Genomic DNA, 13,305 nt, shown 5'->3' with positions numbered 1-13,305 from the left:
TCTCCCATTCAAGACAGAGATGAGGAGAAATTTTTTCTCTGAGGGTTGAGAGTCTGTGGAGCTCTTTTCCTCGGATAGCAGTGGAGGAAGGGTCACTGAATGTTTTTAAGGCAGAGGCAGACAGATTTTTGATGAACAAGGGCATCGGGGGTAGGCAAGAAAGTGAAGTCGAGTCCGCAAACAGATCAGCCATGATCTTACAGAATGGCAGAACAGGCTCAACGGGTCAAACAGCCTACTTCTGCTCCTAGTTCGTATGTATGTTATTATGTAGAACAGAGTATACAGGAAGAAATAATAGGGGCTTGTAAGAAAGGTACTACAATAATCTTGAGTGATTTTAATTTTCATATAGATTGGACGAATCAGATTGGATCTATTTTAGGCCTGGTCTTTTTTTTTTATTCATTCATGGGATGTGGGCTGGTTAGGCCAGCATTTATTGCCCATCCCTAATTGCCCTAGAGAAGGTGGTGGTGAGCTGCCTTCTTGAACCGCTGCAGTCCATGTGAGGTAGGTACATCCACAGTGCTGTTAGGAAGGGAGTTCCAGGATTTTGACCCAGCGACAGTGAAGGAACGGCAATATAGTTCCAAGTCACGATGGTGCATGACTTGGAGGGGACCTTGCAGGTGGTGGTGTTCCTATGCATTTGCTGCCCTTGTCCTTCTAGTTGGTAGAGGTCGAGGGTCTGTAAGGTGCTGTCTAAGGAGCCTTGGTGCATTGCTGCAATGCATCTTCTACATGGTACACACTGCTGCCACTGTGCGTCGGTGGTGGAGGGAGTGAATGTCTGTGGAAGGGGTGCCAATCAAGCGGGTTGCTTTATCCTGGATGGTGTCGAGCTTCTTGAGTGTTGTTGGAGCTGCACCCATCCAGGCAAGTGGACAATATTCCATCACACTCCTGAATTGTGCCTTGTAGATGGTGGACAGGCTTTGGGGAGTCAGCAGATGAGTTACTCGCCACAGGATTCCCAACCTCTGACCTGCTCTTGTAGCCACGGTATTTATATGGCTACTGCAGTTCAGTTTCTGGTTAATGGTAGCCCCTAGGATGTTGATAGTGGGGAATTCAGTGATCGTAATGCCATTGAATGTCAAGGGGAGATGGTTAGATTCTCTCTTGTTGGAGATGGTCATTGCCTGGCACTTGTATGGTGCGAATGTTACTTGCCACTTATCAGCCCAAGCCTGGATATTGTCCAGGTCTTGCTGCATTTCTACACTGACTGCTTCAGTATCTGAGGAGTCACGAATGGTGCTGAACATTGTGCAATCATCAGCGAACATCCCCACTTCTGACCTAATGATTAAAGGAAGGTCATTGATGAAGACGGTTGGGCCTAGGACACTACCCTGAAGAACTCCTGCAATGATGTCCAGATGATGTGCAATGAGATAGGATGAATTAATGACCTCCTAGTAAAGGAGCCTTTCAGCAACAGTGATCATATTATAGAATTTCACCTTCAATTTGAGGGAGAGAGGTGTGGGTCTAAGACTAGTGTCTTAAATTTAAATTACAAGGGCGAAAAGAATGAGTTGGCTAAAGTGAGTGGGGAAAATAGTTTAAAAGGTAGGACAGTAGAGGAGCAGTGGCAGACATTTAAGGAGATGTTTCATAACTCTCAGCAAATATATATTCCATTGAAGACTCCTATTAGAAGGATGCACCATCCATGGCTAACTAAGGAAGTTAAGGATAGTATCAAACTAAAAGAAAAAGTGTACAATACTGGGAAAATTAGTCAGAAGATTGGACAGATTTCAGAAACGAGCAAAGAATGACCCCAAAAAAGGGGGAGAAATTAGAGTATGAGAGAAAGCTAGCTTTCAGTAGAAATATAAAATGAGATAGTAGGAGTTTCTACAAATATTTAAAAAGAGAAACTAAACTGAGCGTTGGTCCCTTAGATGATGAAACTGGGGAATTAATAATGGGAAACAATGAAATGGTGGAAGCGTTGAACAGGTATTTTGTATCTGTTTTCACTGTACAAGACACAAAAAACATCCCAAAAATTCTTGAAAATCAAGAGGTAAAAGGGAGGGAGGAACTTAAATCAATCACTCGGAAAAAGGTACCGAGAAAATTATTAGAACTAAATGCTGACAAGTCCCCTGGATCTGATGGCCTGCCTCCTAGGGTCTTAAAAGAAATGGCAACAGAAATAGTGGATGCATTGGTTGTGACCATCCAAAATTCCTTAGGTTCTGGAAAGGTCCCAGCGGATTGGAATATCACGAATGTTAACACCTCTCTTCAAGAAAGGAGGGAGACAGAAAGCAGGAAACTATAGGCCAGTTAGCCTAACATCTTTCATAAGGAAAATGCTAGAATCCATTATTAAGGAGGCAAAAAAAGGACATTTAGAAAATCATAATACAATCAGGCAGAGTCAACATGGTTTTGTGAAAGGGAAATCATGTTTAACCAATTTATTAGAGTTCTTTGGATAAAAGGGAAACCTGTAGATATGGTGTACTTGAATTTACAAAAGGTATTTGATAAGGTGTCACATCAAAGGTTACTACACAAAATAAGAGCTTCATGGTGTAGGGGGTAACATATTAGCATGGATAGAGGATTGGTTAACAGGAGACAGAGAGTAGGAACAAATGGGTCATTTTCAGATTGGGAAGCTACAACTAGTGGAGTACCACAGGGATCAGTGCTGGGGCCTCAACTATTTACAATCAACATCAATGAGTTGGATGAAGGTATAGAACATATGGTATCTCAATTTACCGATGACACAAAGATAGGTTGAAAAGTAAGTTGTCAAGAGGACATAAACAGTCGACAAGGGGATTTATATAGGTTAAGTGAATGAGTAAAAATTTGGATGATGGAGTATAATGTGAGAAAATGTCAACTTGTCCATTTTGGCAGGAAGAATGGAAAAGCAGTATATTACTTAAATGGAGAGAGACTGCAGAACTATGCGGTACAGAGGGAACTGGGTGTCTCGGTACATGAATTGCAAAACGTTAGTATTCAAGTACAGCAAGTGATTAGTAAGGCAAATGGAATATCAGCATTTATTACAACGGGTATAGAGTATAAAAGTAGGGAAGTGTTGCAATAGCTGTACAGAGCATTGGTGAGACCACATTTAGAGTACAAAGAACAGTACAGCACAGGAACAGTCCATTCGGCCCTCCAAGCCTGCGCCGATCTTGATGCCTGCCTAAACTAAAACCTTCTGCACTTCCGGGGACCGTATCCCTCTATTCCCATCCTATTCATGGATTTGTCAAGATGTCTTAAACGTCGCTATCGTACCTGCTTCCACCACCTCCCCTGGCAGCAAGTTCCAGGCACTCTCCACCCTCTGTGTAAAGAACCTGCCTCGCACATCCCTTCTAAACTTTGCCCCTCGCACCTTAAACCTATGTCCCCTAGTAACTGACTCTTCCACCCTGGGAAAAAGCTTCTGACTATCCACTCTGTCCATGCCGCTCATAGCTTTGTAAACTTCTATCATGTCGCCCTCCACCTCCGTCGTTCCAGTGAAAACAATCCGAGTTCATCCAACCTCTCCTCATAGCTAATGCCCTCCAGACCAGGCAACATCCTGGTAAACCTCCTCTGTACCCTCTCCAAAGCCTCCACGTCCTTCTGGTAGAGTGGCGACCAGAATTGCAAGCAGTATTCTAAGTGTGGCCTAACTAAAGTTCTGTACAGCTGCAGCATGACTTGCCAATTTTTATACTCTATGCCCCGACCGATGAAGGCAAGCATGCCACATGCCTTCTTGACTACCTTATCCACCTGCGTTGCCACTTTCAGTGACCTGTGGACCTGTACGCCCAGATCTCTCTGCCCATCAATACTCCTAAGGGTTCTGCCATTTACTGTATACTTCCCACCTGCATTAGACCTTCCAAAATGCATTACCTCACATTTGTCAGGATTAAACTCCATCTGCCATTTCTCCACCCAAGTCTCTAACCGATTTAGATCCTGCTGTATCCTCTGACAATCCTCATCACGATCCGCAACTCCACCAACCTTTGTGCCGTCCGCAAACTTACTAATCAGACCAGCTACATTTTCCTCCAAATCATTTATATATACTACAAACAGCAAAGGTCCCAGCACTGATCCCTGCGGAACACCACTAGTCACATCCCTCCATTCAGAAAAGCACCCTTCCACTACCCTCTGTCTTCTAAGACCGAGCCAGTTCTGTATCCATCTTGCCAGCTCACCTCTGATCCCGTGTGACTTCACCTTTTGTACCAGTCTGCCATGAGGGACCTTGTCAAAGGCTTTACTGAAATCCATATAGATAACATCCACTGCCATTCCTTCATCAATCATCTTTGTCACTTCCTCAAAAAACTCAATCAAATTAGTGAGACATGACCGCCCCTTCACAAAACCATGCTGCCTCTCGCTAATAAGTTTGTTTGTTTCCAAATGGGAGTAAATCCTGTCCCGAATAATCCTCTCTAATAATTTCCCTACCACTGACGTAAGGCTCACCGGCCTATAATTTCCTGGATTATCCTTGCCATCCTTCTTAAACAAAGGAACAACATTGGCTATTCTCCAGTCCTCTGGGACCTCACCTGTAGCCAATGAGGATACAAAGATTTCTGTCAAGACCCCAGCAATTTCCTCCCTTGCCTCGCTCACTATTCTGGGGTAGATCCCATCAGGCGCTGGGGACGTAATGCTTTGCAAGACACCCAACACCTCCTCCTTTTTGATAATGAGATGACTGAGACTATCTACACTCCCTTCCCTAGGCTCATCATCTACCAAGTCCTTCTCTTTGGTAAATACTGATGCAAAGTACTCATTTAGTACCTCGCCCATTTCCTCTGGCTCCACACATAGATTCCCTCCTCTGTCCTTGAGTGGGCCAACCCTTTCCCTAGTTACCCTCTTGCTCTTTATATACGTATAAAAAGCCTTGGGATTTTCCTTAATCCTGTTTGCCAATGACTTTTCATGACCCCTTGCTTAAGTTCCTTCCTACTGTCTTTATATTCCTCAAGCGAGTCGTCTGTTCACAGCCTTCCAGCCCTTACGAATGCTTCCTTTTTCTTTTTGACTAGGCTCACAATATCCCGCGTTGTCCAAGGTTCCCGAAACTTGCCAAGCTTATCCTTCTTCCTCACAGGAACACGCTGGTTCTGGATTCTAATCAACTGACGTTTGAAAGACTCCCACATGTCAGATGTTGATTTCCCCTCAAACAGCCGCCCCCAATCTAAATTCTTCAGTTCCTGCCTAATATTATTATAATTAGCCTTCCCCCTGCGTCCAGTCTTGGTCTCCTTACTTCAGGAAGGACATAACTGCATTAGAAGCAGTTCAGAGAAGGTTCACTTGACTGATTCCTGGAATGAAGGGGTTATCGTATGAATAAAAGTTGGGCCTATACCCATTGGAATTTAGAAGAATTTCAGGGAATTTAGAAGGCATTTTAGGGAAATAAATTTCAGGGATAAAGTGGGGGAATGAGACTGACTGGATTGCTCTACAGAGAACTGCCATGGACTCAATGGGTCAAACAGCCTCCTTCTGTACCATAATGACTCTTATGAGTCCTTTCTCCCTCGTGTTTACCTGGCTTCCTCTTAAATACTTCCCTTATGTTACTCACCTTAACTACTCCTCATGGTACTCTCTAACTACTCTCTGGGTAAAGTTGCCCCTGAATTCCCTGTTGGATTTATTAGTGACTGTCTTAAGTATATGATCCTAATATTTACCTCTTCGCCCCACCCCAAGACGATGAAGAAACGCACTAAACAGCAGTCTTGACTTGCCATAAAACAAAAGTGATCAACGGGCATTAAGTACCTCAACTCCCAGCTATTTTTTGGGGAAAATGTCAGCATTAGTTCCAACTGCAAAGATCAGTAAGGCATGGACTACAAAAACATACTGTAAATATCAGATGAGAAACAACCTGCAGAAAATGGAATCACATTTGTTTTATGCTATGAGCAGAGGAATATATATTGTAAGAGATTAGATAGTCGGCACAGAGGCGCACGGGAGTAATTCAATCTAGCAGCTCTGATGAGGTAATAAATCATAAGTGCAAAGCTCACACATTTATGGATGTCAGCAGAATGGCTAAGTTGAATACAGCCAGAAATCTGTTCTAATATATCACATACACACATTTTTAAAAAAAAATTCTTATCATTACACAGTAACCATGTGGGTACACTAAGCAGTGGTTTGTTGACTCCTGGGAGTTTGTACAGACTTTCCAGGGTGTGGGGAGTTCACAAAATAATTGAGTGGCAGCCAAAGGTGGGATTGCTAAGAAGCAGGAGCGGAGTGCAGACACCATACGTGCAGCACAGAATCAACTGGCTGTCTCACCCAGGAAGGGAACACACGTGGAAGACTGCTGAGAGTAGCATGAAGATCACCAGGTGGACCTGAAATTACCAAGGCTGGCGGTGAACACCAAGTGAGTTCGGCCTTGTTCAAGAGAGGGGAGTTTCTTTTAACATTTAAGTATTACATACTGTACAGTGAGAAGCAAGCACACCCATCTCACTGCGATCCGTCAGTAAATACCTGTTTTGCTAAAAGCATTATTAAAATGGTCTTTAAATGCAGCACTTTCATATTATGAGTACTACAATTTTGATGGAGAGGTCTGTGATTAGTAATCCATTTGATAAGTGTCCTTCAACCAAAATAAGTTTGAGAAGCACTGCACTCGAGCGGATGTGATACAGGATACAAACATATGTTGATCACAATTAGTACCAAGTGCCAGTTAGGGTTAATTGGTAGCACCCTCACCTCAATGTCATGGATTCAAGCCTTTGGCACCTAAGGATGCATTGTCAGAAGTGTCATCTTTCAGATAAAACATTATAACTGAGGCAGACATGGCACTATTTGGAAAGAAACGACGTCGTTTTCCTGGTGTCAACATTTCCCACATCAGCACCTAAAAAAAACTCATGTTTTGCGATGTAGAAGAATGACTAGCAATGGACCAATTAGAGGATATGCAATGCATATTGTTCATATTTCCATAGTTTTACTGGCTGTGCTACTCTATAGGGTTGCTCCAGTGATCATACACTTCCAATAGTGAGTCTTGCCTGATGGAAGAGTGGGTTGGTGAACCATGCAGCTTTGTAGCACCAGTGACCTGTGCTTACATCAAGACAAATCTTTAACTGGAGGCGCATGATTGCAGAATGTGCCATGTTGGTATGCAACTTTTTTTAAAAAAAATAATCTGCATCTTCACATTTCCAATATTGCTCTTTTCCCTGCTTCTAAATATTCTTAAAATCTCCAGAAAGCTCTCACTGGCTGTGCAATTCAAGGATTTCCTTTCCCCTCTGGTCTCCTTGCTATTACACCGTACCTTCTGCCAGAGGGCAGGTAACCAGGAACCAGAGCTCCACTCATCCCACTCTTGGATAGCAAGCAGGAAATACTCAAAAGTGAACATGGGGTGATTCTACCTGCTCCAGTCCTCTCAGTGCACAGCAACAGACATCAGAAATTTACTGAAGTGTTGATGAGGAAGTGAGAGAATTCTCATCACATCATGTACTTGCTTGGTGTTCCAACACTTAGCATCATCCCCAATGCAATGCACAATTTTCTGATCTTCAACCTGAACAAGCAGAAACATAGTGCGCAATACACCTACCCTCTGAACAATCATTGTCCCGTCTCCATAGGAGCTGCCGGATGTTTCAACCACTGCAGGCTCTTCATCATCGTGCACCACCATTGTGTTTATGCTGTCCGTGTCACCATCCTTGTTGCGGTTTGGTCTAAAGATTGAAGCCCCAAAAAAAAAATCAATAGAGACGCAAGAACTTTCCTTCTGTAGCAAAAAAACAGTTTGTTGTCATCAATTTATCTCCATTGCTGCTTTAAGGCACGGATTCCAAGTGCAGTAAAGAAGCAGTCATTTTTAGAAAGATAGGGTGGATATCAGTCAGGATAAAACATCTGGTATCACTGACGTCAATCACCTGCTGGAAAATTGTACATGTGGATGATGGAGGCTGCAGTTAAAAAGCTTGATACACTTGACCATGCTTGCATGTGAAGAATAGCTACTTAACTGAGGCACTGGTCAGGACAAATAGAATTTTACCTCAGGGGAGAGAGAAACATATTTGGGCTGGATAACAATAGCCTAACAAGAGTTATTTATTTAATTCACACCCAAAACACACTATTCTTCACACAGTTGCTGAGTAAGCTGCTGTGCACTTGCAGCATTCTCTCTTTTCATTTTAGGTTTGCAGTCATTTCTCTTTATTCATGTCTATCTGTGGTAGCCGGTCACTCAAAATCAGCTGTAGCAATAAAGATAACAGCGGGTGGGAGTGGACAGCGGCAAGGCTGCTTACAATAAGGACAACAGCCCTAGGGCAGGGAGTACAAGTTGCACCATGCTGCCAGTCTGTGTACTTTTAAAACAGCAGCTTGTTGATGGCAAGTACATCAATTCCACTGCTGCAACACCCATAAAGAATCATAATTTCTCATACTGCCATATTTTGTGGCCTGGTCTCACTTTTCCAGCAATCTAGACATTCCTAAAGGGAGGAAACAGTTGTGCTGCACAGCCATTTCTGCCCAAGCAACATGAAGTACCCACCCTGACCTGGAACCATCAGAGCTGGATAAATTCTCATCTTGACGCTCATTTTCTCCTTCCTCATCATCTTCGTCACTGCTGCCAGACTCTTCACTCGAGGAAGAGTAGTCCATCACTTTAACTGGCGGTTTGGGCAGTTCATCTGACCGGATCTCTTTCCCCAGATTCAGCATATCCTTCAGAAACACATGGAACTTTCACAATTTGGTAGTTAAAACAGCAAAACCCATGTAAAACACAAGTGTTAACACTGATAAGTAAACCTGCTCCTTCCTCAAATTAAACCAACAGTTAGATTTTACACACATTTTAATATAAAGATGCTTTTTATTCTGAATATACCAAGCAGAAAAATTACACGGGTTCAATGAATTGCCAACAGATAAGCTCAAAATGAACCTTAACACAGAAATTATATTATCTCTGTTGAGATCCATTAATGAAAATGACAAGAAACATTCCATGCCAGTATGAAAATAGTATCGCTACATGTGAAGACTGTTTCATTCACCCCACCTAGTAGCTATGCATTGCTATTCCAATGTGAGCAGGTTTGGCATTCACAAACTCATTACAGATGGGAAAGGTCATTCTTAGTTCATCCACCCAGAATGATCCCTTTCACAGCATCAAATTTGTTCTTAAATCCGGGACTATCTGCCTCCACTGCTCTATCTGGAAGGTCACTCAGCACATTGATCACTCTGTGTACAAGGAAGACTTTCCTGATGTCAGTCTTAAATTTAGTTTTTACTACTTTGAACCCGTCTACCCTTGTGCTGCTCATAATTTGATTTCAATGTCCCCGATTTACCCTTTTCATTTCATTAACTATCTTGTATCTCCTAAGACTATCTTTTATTCAGCTCCTTTCCAAACTGAAAAGCCCAAATTTCTCTAGTACTTTTGGATAAATAATTGTGAAAAGATTGCAGGGCTGTGGGTGAAGAGCAGGAAATTGTGCTTAATTGGATTGCTCCTTTAAAAAGCTGGCACAGGCATAATGGGTTGATTGGCCTCCTTCCCTGCTGTAAGGTTCTATGTTTCCTCACCACTCAGATCTTTGACACTAGGTGATCAGCTTTGTAGCTCTTCTCTGCATTACCACCAGTGTTTGGAAGTTTCCTTACGTCACGATGATCAGCAGCGGACATGGTACTCGAGCTGTGGTCTGACCCGAGCACTGTACAGTTTAATCCCTACTTTCCTGACCATATTCTAACATCTTGGCTTTGTAATTCAACAAGGGCTCCGCTGATAGTTTCCCTGCACTGGTTGGACATTTTGACCAAGACCCCTGAGGTCTCTTGCACTGTTCCCCTGAGCTATTTCAACCCCATTTATGCTGCGTTGGTGTTGGTAATTGTGTGCACATGAATGAGAAAGATTTCTGTTAACTTGCAAAATTGAACACCAAGCCAGGCTCAACTTGGGACAAACATGATCCATTGTACATGAATCTCCAAAGACAAGGCAAGCTCACAGAGTAGTACAGAATGACACTAACCTCACCTATTGCTCTCTTATAGCTCTGAGGGTTTGCAAAATTTGGAAGGCAAAAAGGAAGAAGGCAGAAAGTTATATAAAAGCAAATAGAAATCACGCATTGTTAAGCTCATTCAAATACAATATGGCAACCATAACATTCTCAATGTCATACCTGTGGAAAATAAAGTGAAGGGACAGGACAGTTTCAGGAGAGAATTACAAGGTCTTAATTAGACTGTCTTAAATCACAACATAATTCAATAAGCTTACATCAACTGGGAAGAGAGATTTGTGCTACTGGCTTTAATTCCATGTCACCTTATGCACCTCGTCAAGAAAACCCTATGTGCCAAACGAGAAATATTAATTTAATCCGTTGGAAACTGACATTAGACTTTTAATGGAGAAAATCTTGCAGTTAACTTTTTTTATTTTAAAAGACTGGCAGCCAAGATGGCCACCACAATTTGCATCTGAAACACCTTTTCATATTCAAAATATCCACCCAAAGCCAGAGGTTTGAGCAGCATGGACCCATGACAACGGCTTGCTCTAAGTGATTGAATTACCTAAAATGGCTTGATTAGCATGGCAATCAAGGCAATCCTAACACACTGACTTTGAAAACGCAAACCCCCTCCAAGTGTAATTTGGCATCCTGGGGACTATGGAACCCATTCCTAACCCTAAATTTCATTAGAAGACTCCAGATAACCTGAAGCAGCCATGTGACCATCTGTCCATCTTGGGGGAAGCTTTTTTTTCTCTTGGACAAAGACACAGGCAGTAACTCAGACTATGCAGCAGAAAAAGGCTGCGTGCCTCCCCTTTTTCTCTCTCTCTCCCCAGACAGCGCAGGTTTGAAAAATGTCTGAAACTGTGAACCCCTCCAAGACCACAGATTGCTACAGACAGACAGGGGAAGAGAACCAATAACAAGTCTGCCTCCAAGAAAGCCTTGAGCCAAGCAGGCCAACCTCAAAGTGCACTTTGACCAGCCATGGACTTCAAGAACACAGCTTCAGCCAGAAGACTACTGGATCATCAACGTCACAGACTGTGTATTTAAGTACCATGTATTCTGGACTCTAATCCAATCACCATATCTATTTTTCCATCTTATCTATTTGCGTGTGTGAGATTCTCGCTTGAACGTGTAGCTTTTTTAAAATTAAATCGGGGTTAGATTATTCAGTATAATAAACTTACCTCTTGTTTAAACTCAAGAAAATCTGTCCGATTGGTTCTTTCACAATCACAGTAAAGGTAAAAGGAAAACACTCAGAGGTGGCAAGCACAAACACGGTTTAAAAAATAAACTCTGTTGGGGTCAAGCAACAGAAAAGGGCAAGAGGGACGACTGTGACTTCCTCATCACTTGGCCGTAACACTGAATGAGAAGCGACACTGAATGCATTGATTTAATAAACAAGGTGAAACTGCTCGAGACTGAGTTCATCTCAGTCTGGCCAGGTACTGGGATTGCAAGATACTTCTTCATAGGGTGGAGGAAGGGAGAGTTGGCAGGTGATTCCATGAAGGAGTTGCAATTCCAAATGTGAGCTATTAACAAAGTCGAAGTCAGAGCAAATCACCTGTGAGGGATGGCAAAGGGATATTTAAAAAAAAAACTATTCCAAGTGCAGAGGGCAGGAGTTGCCTGGTAAAAATATCTTGCACATTCAAGTAGTAAAACATGCTCCTTTACATCGCCTACTGTGGTGTAAGCTTCCCTCCACTGGTCAAGAGAATGAGTAAATGAGCTACTCAAACCAAGGCGGCCCCAAGTGAGATCCCCCTCTCAGTCAATCATAGAGTTTTACAGCACAGAAACAAGCCCTTTGGCCAAACGTGTCTGTGCTGGTCATCTAGCACCCAACTACTCTAATCCCATATTCCTGCACTTGGCCCGTAGCCTTGTATGGTACGGCATTCCAAGTGCTTATCTAAATACTTCTTAAATGTTGAGGGTTCCTGCCTCTATCACCGCTTCAAGCAGTGCGTTCCAGATTCCAACCACCCGCTGGGTGAAAATTTTTTTCCTCAAATCCCCTCTAAACCTCCTGCCCCTTACCCGAAATCTATGCCCCCTGGTTCTTGACCCTTCCACTAAGGGAAAAAGTTTCTTCCTACCTAACCTATCAATGCCCCTCATAATCTTGTACACCTCAATAATGTCCCCCCTCAGCCTTCTCTGCTCCAAGGAAAACAACCTTGGCCTTTTCAGTTCTCTTCATAGCTGAAACGCTCCAGCCCAGGCAACATCCTGGTGAATCTCCTCTGCACCCTCTCCAGTGCAATCACATCCTTCCTATAGTGTGGTGACCAGAACTGTACACAGTACCCCAGCTGTGGCCTAACTAGTGTTTTATACAGCTCCATCATAACCTCCCTGCTCTTACATTCTGTGCCTCAGCTAATAAAGTCAAGTTTCCCATATGCCTTCCTAACCACCTTATCTACCTGTGCTGCTGCCTTCAGGTCCCTCGGATCTTCTGTACTTCCTAGGGTCCTACCATCAATTGTATATTCCGTTGCCTTATTAGTCCTCCCAAAATGCATCACCTCACACTTCTGCGGATTAAATTCCATTTGCCACTGCTCCGCCCATCTTACCAGCCCACCTATATCGTCTTGTAATCTAAGGATTTCCTCCTCTCTATTTACAACACCAACAATTTTTGTGTCATTTACGAACTTACTTATCATATCTCCTATATTCACGTCTAAATCATTAATGTACACTACAAACAGCAAAGAGTCCGAGCACCGATCCCTGTGGTACACCACTGGTCACAGGCTTCCAATTGCAAAAAGAGCCCTCGACCATCACCCTCTGCCTCCTGCCACTAAGCCAATTTTGGATCCAATTTGCCCTGGATCCCATGGGCTGTTACCTTCTTAACCAATCTCCCATGCGGGACCTTATCAAAAGCCTTACTGAAATCCATGTATACTACATCTACTGCTTTACCCTCATCTACTGCTTTACCCTCATCTAGTCACCTCCTCGAAAAATTCAATCAAGTTAGTTAGACACAATCTCCCCCTGACAAAGCCATGCTGACTATCCCTGATTAATCTCTGCCTCTCCAAGTGGAGATTAATCCTGTCCCTCAGAATCTTTTCCAATATTTTCCCAACCACTGATGTTAGACTCATCGGCCTGTAATTATCTGGTTTATCCCTGC

General features: G+C 43.0%; 1 protein-coding gene across 1 annotated transcript in view; it reads right to left on the bottom strand.

The window, feature by feature from the left end:
- LOC137357574 (misshapen-like kinase 1) overlaps positions 1-13,305 on the bottom strand; it is a 264,262-nt gene that overhangs the window by 56,392 nt on the left and 194,565 nt on the right. Inside the window, 2 exon segments of the mRNA XM_068024008.1 lie at positions 7,661-7,787; positions 8,627-8,802. Coding sequence (XP_067880109.1) covers positions 7,661-7,787; positions 8,627-8,802 — 303 coding nt within the window.

The sequence above is a fragment of the Heterodontus francisci genome, chromosome 48 (genome assembly GCF_036365525.1).
Source record: "Heterodontus francisci isolate sHetFra1 chromosome 48, sHetFra1.hap1, whole genome shotgun sequence".
Lineage (NCBI taxonomy): Eukaryota > Metazoa > Chordata > Chondrichthyes > Heterodontiformes > Heterodontidae > Heterodontus > Heterodontus francisci.
The sequence above is the reverse complement of the archived record's forward strand: the minus strand, read 5'-3'. Positions and strand labels throughout refer to the sequence as shown.